The 11,034-nt window shown below is 47.1% G+C and overlaps 1 protein-coding gene across 1 annotated transcript; it reads right to left on the bottom strand.

Annotated features, from left to right (window-relative positions):
- Nucleotides 1–699: 699 nt before the first annotated feature.
- LOC110288107 (pregnancy-specific glycoprotein 22-like) lies at nucleotides 700–10,197 on the bottom strand. The gene is made up of 5 exons (XM_021154548.2): nucleotides 10,134–10,197; nucleotides 8,419–8,775; nucleotides 5,952–6,311; nucleotides 4,184–4,534; nucleotides 700–983 (listed from the first exon to the last, which is right to left on the bottom strand). Exons 1-5 carry the CDS (start codon nucleotides 10,195–10,197, stop codon nucleotides 700–702), a joined length of 1,416 nt encoding a protein of 471 aa, XP_021010207.1.
- Nucleotides 10,198–11,034: the final 837 nt, after the last annotated feature.

Below are 11,034 nucleotides of genomic sequence, written 5' to 3'. Positions count from 1 at the left end.
TGTCCTTTCTAAGACTTGCAAGTTCACGGTGTCTGTTCACAGCAGTAAACACTGACTAAGGCAACTGTCAACCTCAGTTCTCCCTTTTGGTTCAGCAAAAGCTTGAAACTCAATGTTCATTAGCAACAAATGGATCACATTACCCTTGGGCTGCACTGTGCAACAATAGTGAGCAGAGCAGTGTGAGGAGGGTACCAGCAGCTTGAAAAAATGGACACAGACATTGTGGTACCATATGCTCCATGGAATACTATGAAACTATTAAAAATAAAGAAATCATTAATTTGAAAACACATGGATGTAACTTGAGAATAACATACTGAATGAAGTAATCCAGTACCAAGATGGCATGCATGGTATGTATTCATTTATAAGTAGATATTAGCCAAAAATACAAGATTCACACACTACACTGCACTGACCCAAAGAAGTTAAACAAGTTGGAAGGCCAAGAGTGTATGCTTGAATCTAATGTAGAAGGGGGGAAAATAATAGGTGGAAGCAGATGGAAGGAGGGAATTGGGTAGGAGAGGAGATGTGGGGGGAAATGGAGGGATTCAGGATCAGGTGTGGGGAGAGATAGGAGAAATGGCCAACTGGCCATGGGAAAGAATGGAAATCTGTAACTGGCAGGGGTAGGTAGTTGTGGACATCTCAATACAGAAATGCCCCCACCCTGATATAGCATGAGAGGAGGGGTCACTCATTCATCACGGCCAAGCTGACTGGGAGACTGGTCTTAGAGTTGGCTGGGTTGAAGGCCTCACATTGATACTCTCCAGCATCCTCCTTCCTCACAGTATGTATCCTGAGTTGGCACTTTGACGGGGACAGGGTCATCCTCTCTGTGAGCTGCAGATTCTGATTGTTGAAGAGCCAACGGATGGAGACCCCAGTGTTGTCTGAGAAGCAAGTGAAGACAACTGAGCTCTGTACTCTAACTGTGCTGTCCGAGACTCTCATGACAGGCTGTGTCACAAGCTCTGCAAAGAAAAAGAAGAGGGGACCAAATGTCATTCATCTTTCAGACAGCTCAAACAGCCCCTCTATAGGTCACACTGAATAAAGCATCCAGGAAGGAGAAATTGGAGCTGTGACTATAGATATATCTTGTGTTTTGCATCTGCAACCTACAAACTGTATGATCCTGACTCAGCCACTGAGGTTGATGTGTCTCAGTTTACCTGAAGTATGACACTCTGTACATGATCATTGCACTGACTATTAGTTATGATTAGGTATAAGCAATGTTATGACCTGAAGATGGGGGAGCTGCTCACATCAGCAGAATCTGTTCCACTTACCCTAGGCTGAATTCCTGAGAATAAAGAGATTCATGGAGAACTGTCAACTTTGTCCCTTCCCTTGGGGACATTATTTTTATCTGAGTCTCCTAAGTCCATCAGAACACTTGACTTCTGTCCTGGCACCTCTGCATTGAGACTCAAGAGAAGGAGGTACATAGGTGACATATATAACTGCAGCTGTTATGGTGGTAAACAGCTGACCCTATACCCTATAGGACATGGTAACTAAGCCAAACCTTGAACCTGTTAGCTCTAACAGGAAGTTCAGTGCTAGCCCAGAGGAGCTCTCTATGGACTCCTAGAGTTATGTCTGGATCATTGGCTTCCTGATGCTCCTCTTACTGACTCAGTAGTGAACTGAACCATGAAGGGAGGGGGAACACAGATTTAAAGGGAAGATAAAAGGGAAAAAGAAAAATCCGTCAATATTGAGACCTTTGTTTTTGGAAGAAAGGCAGGGTCATGTGACCAGAGAAGCTTAGATCAATCACTCAGTGGAGGTGGATGGGAGTGTCTGCACAAGTCAAAGGGATTGAGCAAATGACCTCAATGCCCTCGGTGGGACTACCTGTATGTTCCTTCCTCTGTGGGGAAATATATCCTCCTTTGTCTCCACCCTCACTGTCATCACAAGTCTGTTCTTCCTCAAAAGATATGGGTTGCAGGCAAACTTTCTCTCAATTTTTTTCTTCCTCTAGAGACCCCAGGTTTTTGTGTCCCAACCACCATTCAGGCCCAGTCAATACCTGACTTCACTTCAAGCCTTCATTATCTGTTTCCCAGCCCATTACACCTAAAGCCTTGTTAGAAAAAAATCTAATTTGATATTTTAAGAAGTTCCAAAGCCTACACAGGTTCAGATGCCTGTGGATAGATAGGCAGATGTCCAAAGATCTTGCATGTCCAGGTGCTAATGAAATTCTCATATTTGGACCTACTGACACTGGTTAAACCTCCAGCCCAAATTATCACACAAAGGTGTCTATAGTAGACATGATTATGGATGTGTGCAGATGCAGGTGTACACCATCCTGAGTGTATGCTTATGGACAGGTCACAGCACCTAGATGGAGGATAGAGGTCAACTTGAGAGACCCCCTCCTCATCTTTCTGCCTTAGGAAATTCCAGTAAGTCTCTGAGCTCCCCTCCTCCCACACAGTCAGGCACTGTCCTCCTCACCACTGAACAGAAGACACTACCACAGGTTGCAAGCATTGCAGAGAAGTACACAGTGGGCCAATGTGATTGCAGCTGCCTGCTCTGCCCTCCCTCTGTGGAGAACAGCATTTGCTCCAGCACTGCCCACAAGCACTGCAGTCTTCATCCCTCTGAGCTCAGCCTCCACCTAGGCAGGAGCCCTTCCCAGGGTGATACTGAGGGTTGTCAGAGATGGTGCCAAACTCAAGGCTGATAATCATCTCTGCACCCTGGGGCAGCAACAGCTCACAACAGGACTGCCCTTGCTGTGTTCTCCCAATCTTTATGACACAAGATCCTAAGCTGCCCTTTGTTCTCAATGCTGTGGAATCTACTCCCTGCAGAAAGGTGACAAGATGCCTGGGACATCTGGGAAGGGACCTGCTGGCTGATGTCTAGAAAAGGAACAGGTCCATTCTCACTGGAGTCACCAGTCAGGGTACATTGTCGTGAGACCTAGGAGCAGTTGTGTGGGGAGTTTCTTGTGACTTTGAAGGAGGTCACCTAGACCTCAGAGAGAGGAAAGTGACCCCATAAACCTAAGGAGGGTTTCAGAGGGACTCTCAGCATCCTGTGCTACCTGAGCCTCACTTAGGGTCTGCTCATGTCCTTTCGGGGAGGCAGCTGTCCTCTGTATAGGTGATTCCCTATGGGATATACTAGGGAGAGCTGGGAACCTGTTAGCACAGGATGCTCTGACAGAGTAATGTGCTTAGTATGTCTGAAAGACTGCCCATGAAAACACAACATCTGTAGGGTGAGATATGGAGCAAGGCTACACCTCAAGTGCATGGTTTCCAGAATAACTTTTCTGAGTGTTCTGCCATTCTGAGCATGGCAAGAGCCTCAGGAGACTGTGCAGACTCTGAAGTCTTGGGCTATGTTACTTCACCATCTAGTGATCAGCAACGGAATAGCACCTCATTCTTGGTGCTCTCCAGTTAACACCTCTTAAATTGTTAACCTGCAGAAGAGAATTCCAGGAGATACACAACAGAGAAAGAACACCTGCCAGAAGGACCTGTGTCCATTGTCCATCACCTTTGAGACCCTGGTCTTCCTGCGAAGTCTCATAAGGCCATCCAAACAGCTAGTTAATATCCTGGAACCCAGATTGTCCTCTCCATCAATGCATTCTTGGATGTGTCTCTGTAGAAGATGTCCAGGGGAACTATCATAACTGTGGCTCTCATGACAGTGCACTGGATGGTGACACATGCCATGATAGCCTTGTACCATGTCTGCTCTAACAGGAATCCAAAGCCAACCAATAACATTAATGTTCCCATTGTCACCTGCAATCTAAACTCACAGAGATTTGCTTCCAGGCCTCCTGGTGCTCTGTGTGGGGACTCCACAGCTTGCTCAGCTATGGCTTATCTGACACACATGAAGTCTATATCAGAGATATGGGCATAGTAAGAGACCCACGGGTCAGGGCAGAATCTGACATTCTTGGGCTGAGTTTATCCAGCACAGGATGGGTACTTCTGCATTAAAAGATGGGTGATGGGTTCTGATCTAATGATGTTGGACCACCCTATGTGTGCCCTGCAGTAAGTGCCAAAAGGACACAATGTAGTGGGGGGGGAGAGCAGGCACAGCCCACTCTTCAGAGTCCACTTATGAAGTAGGGTAAGCCACACCCAACAGGGGAAAGCAATAGAGAATCACTTACTGTAGATGTTGACTTGAACATGAACTGTTTCAACTCTTATATTGCTGTCTATTGTTACTAGTGTGTACAAGCCAGAGTCTTTCTCAGTGACATCCTGGAGCAGCAGGGATCCATTGGCGTACCCTATCTCTCTTCGGCTGTATGCACTGCCGCTGATGATGGAATTCATTGCTTTGCTATATTCTACAATTTGAAAGGATGGAGTGCTATCCACACCCTTGTACCAGGAAAAGGTTTGCACATCTTCTGGCAGATTATGGACCTGGAGAAGAACACTTTCCCCTTCAGCAGCATGCAGAGTCACTGGATCAATCCTGAGTTGGGCAGAGTCAAGAGTATCACAGCACGGGGCTGGAAAGGAAAGGAGAAAAGTCGTCACATAGGTTCATTGTACTCTGTGGAAAGATGGTGACCTGCATCCTGAGCAGATGGATTCTTTACGCAGCCTAGACAGGTCTGTGGGTGTGTCTATCCAACCTGGTGGAAGTCAACAACATGGCCTCCATTCCCTCAGTGCCACAGAACCTGTCATTTCCTCTGCACGGAGCTCTCTTCTTTGTATCTCCATGGCTGCCCCTCACTGCCCTCAGTCAGACACTGCACACACTCATGCACACTGTGCTTTGAGATGATGCCTCCCTCTGACCTTGGTTTCTGCATACCCTGCATATTCACTTCCTAACTTTTCTCATTTCCTTTGTTCCTGCACTCAGCTTCTAACCTCACTTTCTACATGTTCTTCCTGCTGACCCCAGGACTAGGGCTGGGTGAGGGCTTGGAGCAGGCTGCTCTTCTCAGCATGCCCTGGATTATGCTGCCAGGCTTTATGTCAACTTGACACAAGCCTGAGTCATTTGAAACAGGGAGCCTCAACTGAAAATAGAAATACCAGAATAGCCACTGGGCAGGTCTATAGCACATCTTTTAACTGGTAATTGATGTGGGAGAGACTAGTCCACTATGAGCATTTCCACCCCTGGGCCCATGGACCCATGTGCTATAAGACCAGGATGAGCAAGGTGTGAGGAGATAGGCAGGAGCAAGCAACCCTCCATTCTTTCTAAAACTACACTGGGTTACTTTTTTTTTTAATATTTATTCATTCATTTATTTATTTATTATATGTAAGTACACTGTAGCTGTCTTCAGACACTCCAGAAGAGGGCATCAGATATCATTACGGATGGTTGTGAGCCACCATGTGGTTGCTGGGATTTGAACTCAGGACCTTTAACAGAGCAGTCCGCGCTCTTAACCGCTGAGCTATCTCATTTCTTCTGTTGTTTTTTATTTGTTTGTTTTGTGTTACTTTGTTTTTTATGAAAGTCTACTGTTTCGTGATAATAAAAACACTGGATTGATATAGACAGCCATAAACCATTGTACACTGTCTGCTCAGAGCAGAAGTATGTGTCAAGTCCTGATGAATTGGAACCCAATACATTTTTAGTCAAGCCTGGGACAGACTATGGGACCTGAGCTTCCTGTTGCTCACCACTCTGTGTAGACTCCACACTTTCCTTGTGTGCATTGCAAAAACCTCAACAGACAGAGCAGTCTGGAATCTTAGGTCCTCCGAGATACAAGTAGATGTCAGAAAGCTGAGTCTGACCCATGGGCATTTCTCTCCTGCATGTGTGACCTGCACACAGTGGTCAAACCCCAAAGTGGCGATAAAAGTGCAGACAGGAGGTAGTCCATACTAGCAGTTACAGTGCTCCTGGTAGAAGCCCCACCCAGCACTGAATGATCACAGAAAATCACTTACTGTCCACCTGAAGGTAAATGTGTGCTAGTTCCATTTTCCAATATCGATTCACAGTTTGTATGGTGTAGAATCCTGTGTCCTTCCAGGTGACATTCTGGAGCAGCAGGGATCCATTGCTGAACACTATCTCTCTACCGCTGTGGGCAGGGCCTGGATCGCTTAAATTCTTGAGTGTTCTGTGCCGGACAATCTCAACCTTGCGAATCATAATCACCCCTTTGTACCAAAAAAATAATTGAAGATACTCTGGAAGATTGTGAACACGGAGAAGAACGCTTTCTCCTTCAGCAACTCTGGGCGGCACTGATTCAATAGTGAACTTGGCAGGGAAGGTAGAACGCCCACAGGTGAAATGAGAGGCTAGAAGGGAAGAGAGATCCATCGATATTAGGACTTTCATATTTGACTGAGATGGCACCCTGTGTCCTGATCAGCTGTGTCCATAGCTCAGCTGAGGTGTGTGAGTGAGGGTCTCCCTTCCCTACTTGGTGGAGGTCATCACATTACCTCCATGCGCTCCATGTCCCTCACTTGTCATTTCCTCTGTATGGTGCTCTCTCCTTGGTTGTCTACACGGCCCTGCTTTATTCCCCTCAGATCCCTGCTCACACTCAGTGTAGATGGTGTTGGAGTGCTGCCTCCTGACCCCTTCCCCAGCATCCTGTCTTCACTCTCTGACTCTATTGTTGTATTTCTGTTCCTTTAATGGTTCACTCTAACACCTGATCACCTTCTAGCTTTCTTTACTTGTCTGTCTTCCTGTCCACTAGGGCTAGAGAATTGTGAGACCCAGTAGTGGTCTTCTTTTTTTTTTAAAGAAAGGCTGCCTAAAAACACATCAGATATCTGTGGGGAACCAATAAATGGTTGAATGAATGAGTAAATGAATAATGTCTCAGGACCATGCATGTTCATAGTCACATTCATATGTTTTTGGTACAGTGTTCAAAATTACATTACCTTTGGGGTTTTTTGTTACATTCTGGGGGTGGGGGTGGCACACTTGCACAGGCTAACACTTGCCCACAAGATTGCGCCTTACTCTATGGGTGTTTCTCAGTGGGTGGCGGTGGTTACAGGACACCTTCCCTAGGTGGAGGTGAGAAGACAACTTGCATTCACTGCTTCAAAGGTTGTCAGACAATGAAGTAAATGCAGATATCCACTGAGCCATGTCACTGATCAACACCAGGTGGAATTTTATTGGGACTTCACAGCTGAGAGCATCAGACTTCAGAACACTGTGCTCATGCTGATTAACTGTGGGTGAGAACACTCTCCCCCAGCCCGTACTTCTTCACCAAGAGTCTCCTGCTGATGCTAAACCTCTGTCCCACTGTGGCTTCTCTCCTACAAACCCTGAGACTCCTCTCAGGTCATTGAGTTCCTGAGGAGACTCCAAAGAATAGCTGAGTCCTCTCTGCTCACACTCTGTAAAGTGTGGGCTCCTCACGAATGATCAAGAGGCCCTGACAGGTGGTACAAACTTTGCAGAGAGTACACAGGGGGGCCTCCCTGGACTATGGCCTGATGTGTCCTTTGCTGTATCATATCTGGTACAGCCCAGCTCCCCCATTCCTCATATACCTCAGGCTCCTCCACAACAGAAGCATCTTTCAGAAGCCCGTGGGCTTTGAGTGGGTAGCTCTGTGTTCTCTACCCTGTGCACTCTCTGGACTACCCACCAACCCTCTCCTCTTGGCTCTTTCTTTTTAAGCCCTCCAGAGTACACAGTGACTGACAACCTTCTGAGTATCTCTGAGCACTGAGACAACAGCAGGTCAACCACAGGTAGCCCTCAGTTGTGTTCTCAACCTGGGTCAGTCAGCAACAAAGAGCTAGTTGCTGCACTCTCTGTGCAACACAGAAACCCGGGTGAGCACCCATGCCCTGTGTTCTCAGTGCTCTGGAACAATGGGATTTGCTTTCAGGAGGAAGGTGACAGATGTGTGTGAGGGATCCAAAGGGCCAACTACATGGTGAGTGGTGAAGGGGACAGATCATTCTCACTGCAGGCATCAGTCAGGATTCTGAGGGAGTAGAAAGACCCAGGAGCAGATGTGTTAGGAGCCCATGGCCTGACTGTGTGGAAGGAGGTGACCTGGGTCCCAGAAGAACTGCTCTGGGCTCCATCATCCCATGCAGGGTTTCAAGAAGGTGCTTCTACAGGCCCTTCTTTCTTCCCTCAAGGTCTTTCTCAAGGACAGTTTCCTTGAAGGAACTCAAGAGTCTAGACAGAGGCTGATGGCCTTGGCTGACTTGCCCACCCTGCATCCAAAGTGAAATCAAATGAGGGATTCTACACACTTGACATTGTTCTCCACCATGTGTGTCCTGCATTAAATATTCAAGCACCAACATGGAGACACAAAGCAGAGGCAAAGGAGACACAGGCCAGGCCTGACACTTCTATGTGCCTAGTGGAGAGACCAAACCCAGGACCGAGAGTTCACAAAGGATTACTTACAGTATACCTGAAGAAATGTGGATGTATTTGATTCCAGTTCTCCATGTTTACTTATAGTTTGAAAAGTGTAATATCCTGTGTCCTCCTGAGTGACATTTTGGATCCACAGGGACCCGTTGCTGTACAATATCTCTCTATCCCTGTGCTCAGGCCCTGTCATACTTGTGCTATACTCCAGGAAATGCAGAGCAATTGTGAGCCTCCAATTTGTCAGTCCTCTGTACCAGGCAAAAGCTAGAAGATTCTCTGGCAGATTGTCAACTTGTAGAAGAATATTCTCTCCTTCAACTACGTGTTGTGGTGACTGGATGGTGACACTAGCAGTGGTGGACAGAAGCCAGCAGGTCAAAAGGGAGGCTAGAAGGGAAGAGAAATAAGCCAACAATCATGACCAGGTGTGAGCATCCCTCACCTTATGCCTATCGGTAGGGGTGTGCCCATAATAGAGATGAGCAACAAAACCTCCATGCCCTCAGAGGGTGTCATTTCTGCTCTGTGGAATCCTCTACTCAGGTGTCCCCATATCACTCTTCATAGAAACAGTATCTGTTGTGAAGAAAAGGAGCTCTCTGACCTTCTCCTGCTCTTTCTCCTTTTCCTGCTCTTCCTCTTCTGCCCACAATCCTCACTTTTTGAATTCTTTTCTATTCTATATGCAGTTCTATTCAATCATTGATTCTCTCCTCTGAATACTCTGATTTCTGGTTCACTAGAAAAGGCTTTGTGAAGACAACCATTGGAATTATCTTTTTGGAATGTTCAGTTGCTGAAAAGAACTCAGAAATTAATGGGAGTGAAAAGGAAGGGAAAAAACAAAGGAAACAGGAAGGAAGGAAGGGAAGGAGGGAGGGAGGGAGGGAGGGAGGGAGGGAGGGAGGGAGGGAGGGAGGAAGGGAGGAAGGGAGGAAGGGAGGAAGGGAGGAAGGGAGGAAGGGAGGAAGGGAGGAAGGGAGGAAGGGAGGAAGGGAGGAAAGGAAAAGAAAGTTAAGGGAAGGGAAGGGAAGGGAAGGGAAGGGAAGGGAAGGGAAGGGAAGGGAAGGGAAGGGAAGGGAAGGGAAGGGAAGGGAAGGGAAGGGAAGGGAAGGGAAGGGAAGGGAAGGGAAGGGAAGGGAAGGGAAGGGAAGGAAAGGAAAGGAAAGGAAAGGAAATAAGTAAAGGAGGAAGGAGAGAGATCTGCATGGATTCATCTCTGCAGTTCCTAGGTTTGGAGCAAATTACAATCATTATATTCAAGTGTGATTTCATAATTCTCTATTGTATGTTTGGGTTTCGGAAGGCTTGTGTCTCAGTGTGCACATTGTGGGTGCATGACACACACCTGTGTAGGGCAGAACAGAGCCTGCAGGAGCCTTTATCTCCATCTACCCTGTGAGAGCAGAGGAATGAATTCAGACTGGCATGTCTCCACACACTGAGCAATCTCATTGGCCCTCCCAGGTTTGACTCCTCTTTGGAGATTCGCCATGTCAAGGTGGGGACCATTGGAATTCCAATGCTAGCCAATGTGACTGATATTGAATAGGGGCACCTGAGGATTTTCTCTCCCCTCATCAGCTCCTGTCTGCTCAGAGCTTCCTGTTGCTGAGCCTCTGTACCTCAATGCACCTTCTTTGCCCCAAATACAGACACCCAAGTCTTCTCTAGACATCTCATCTACAGAAGACTTTGGGCTTCTGAGTTCCCTATCCCACACATTCAGATAGTTGGACGCTTACCTGTGAACAGGACCCTCTGCCAGGGGATAAGGACATTGGTAAAAAGTTCAGAGGTCACTCCCATATCTCTTCAAATGTACTGGCCTTTCTCTGAGGAGAAAACCTTCAGCTCCAGCAAGGCACCTGGCCTCTACTGTCCTTTCTCCTTCTGAACTGAGTTTTCTCTCAGGCAGGAGCACTTCACAGAACCTTATGAGCTATGGATGGTGGGGGTCTGTGACCACAGCACTGCTCACTCACTTCTACTCTCAGTACTGCACCTCATCTTTCTCACATTTTCTCCATTTATGTTTCTTCTCTGAAAAGACCTTGAGCAACAGGGCTGATAAGCATCGACATGATTGCTTCAGAGAACAATGATTAATCCAGGTGCTGACATCTGCTGACTCCTAGACATGGGTCTGTCAGCATCAAATAGGGAGCCTCTATCTTCCCTAAGTGTCCCTGAGACTCAAAGATTGCCCTGGGAGCTCCCAGTCTGCCCTGTGTCCTCAGTGCACTGGGAAGATAGTATTTCTCAAAAGGAAGGTGACACAGATGTCAGTGAGGTTTGGAAGGGACCTGCTGTGTGATGACTGGAAATGAAAATAAACCCTTTATCACTAATTTAACCAGTCAAGTTCCTGACCCAAGACAGAGTCCCAGGAGCAACTGTGTGAGGAATTTCATTTTCTTGGTGTTGCTAAAGAAGTGACCTGTATGTCCTGGAAAGGACTGTGGGCTCCTCTCCTATGGACTGTTTGCAGGCAACCTTCCACCATTATGGGTTGGTTGAACTGTGTGTTGGCTGAGCCCAACTGCCCTCTGGTCTTCCTGGGTCACCTATGTCCTTTGTCTGGGTGATCCTGCAGCAAAAGTCCTATGTTACCCTTGGAAGATGCCAAGAGGGAGGGAAATTTCA

This window comes from Mus caroli, unplaced genomic scaffold (assembly GCF_978045245.1).
Source record: "Mus caroli unplaced genomic scaffold, Mus_caroli_1 scaffold_8, whole genome shotgun sequence".
NCBI lineage: Eukaryota > Metazoa > Chordata > Mammalia > Rodentia > Muridae > Mus > Mus caroli.
The sequence above is the reverse complement of the archived record's forward strand: the minus strand, read 5'-3'. Positions and strand labels throughout refer to the sequence as shown.

Bases quoted from the DNA above. Each gene is read 5' to 3' on its own strand.
- LOC110288107 (XM_021154548.2), bottom strand. From the start codon at position 10,197: ATGGGAGTGACCTCTGAACTTTTTACCAATGTCCTTATCCCCTGGCAG. The intron at 4,535-5,951 runs GTAAGTGATTTT...TTTCCTTTCCAG, and splicing joins CATTTACCTTCAGGTGGACA to CCCCGTGCTGTGATACTCTT. The intron at 984-4,183 runs GTAAGTGATTCT...TTTTCTTTGCAG, and splicing joins TGTTCAAGTCAACATCTACA to AGCTTGTGACACAGCCTGTC.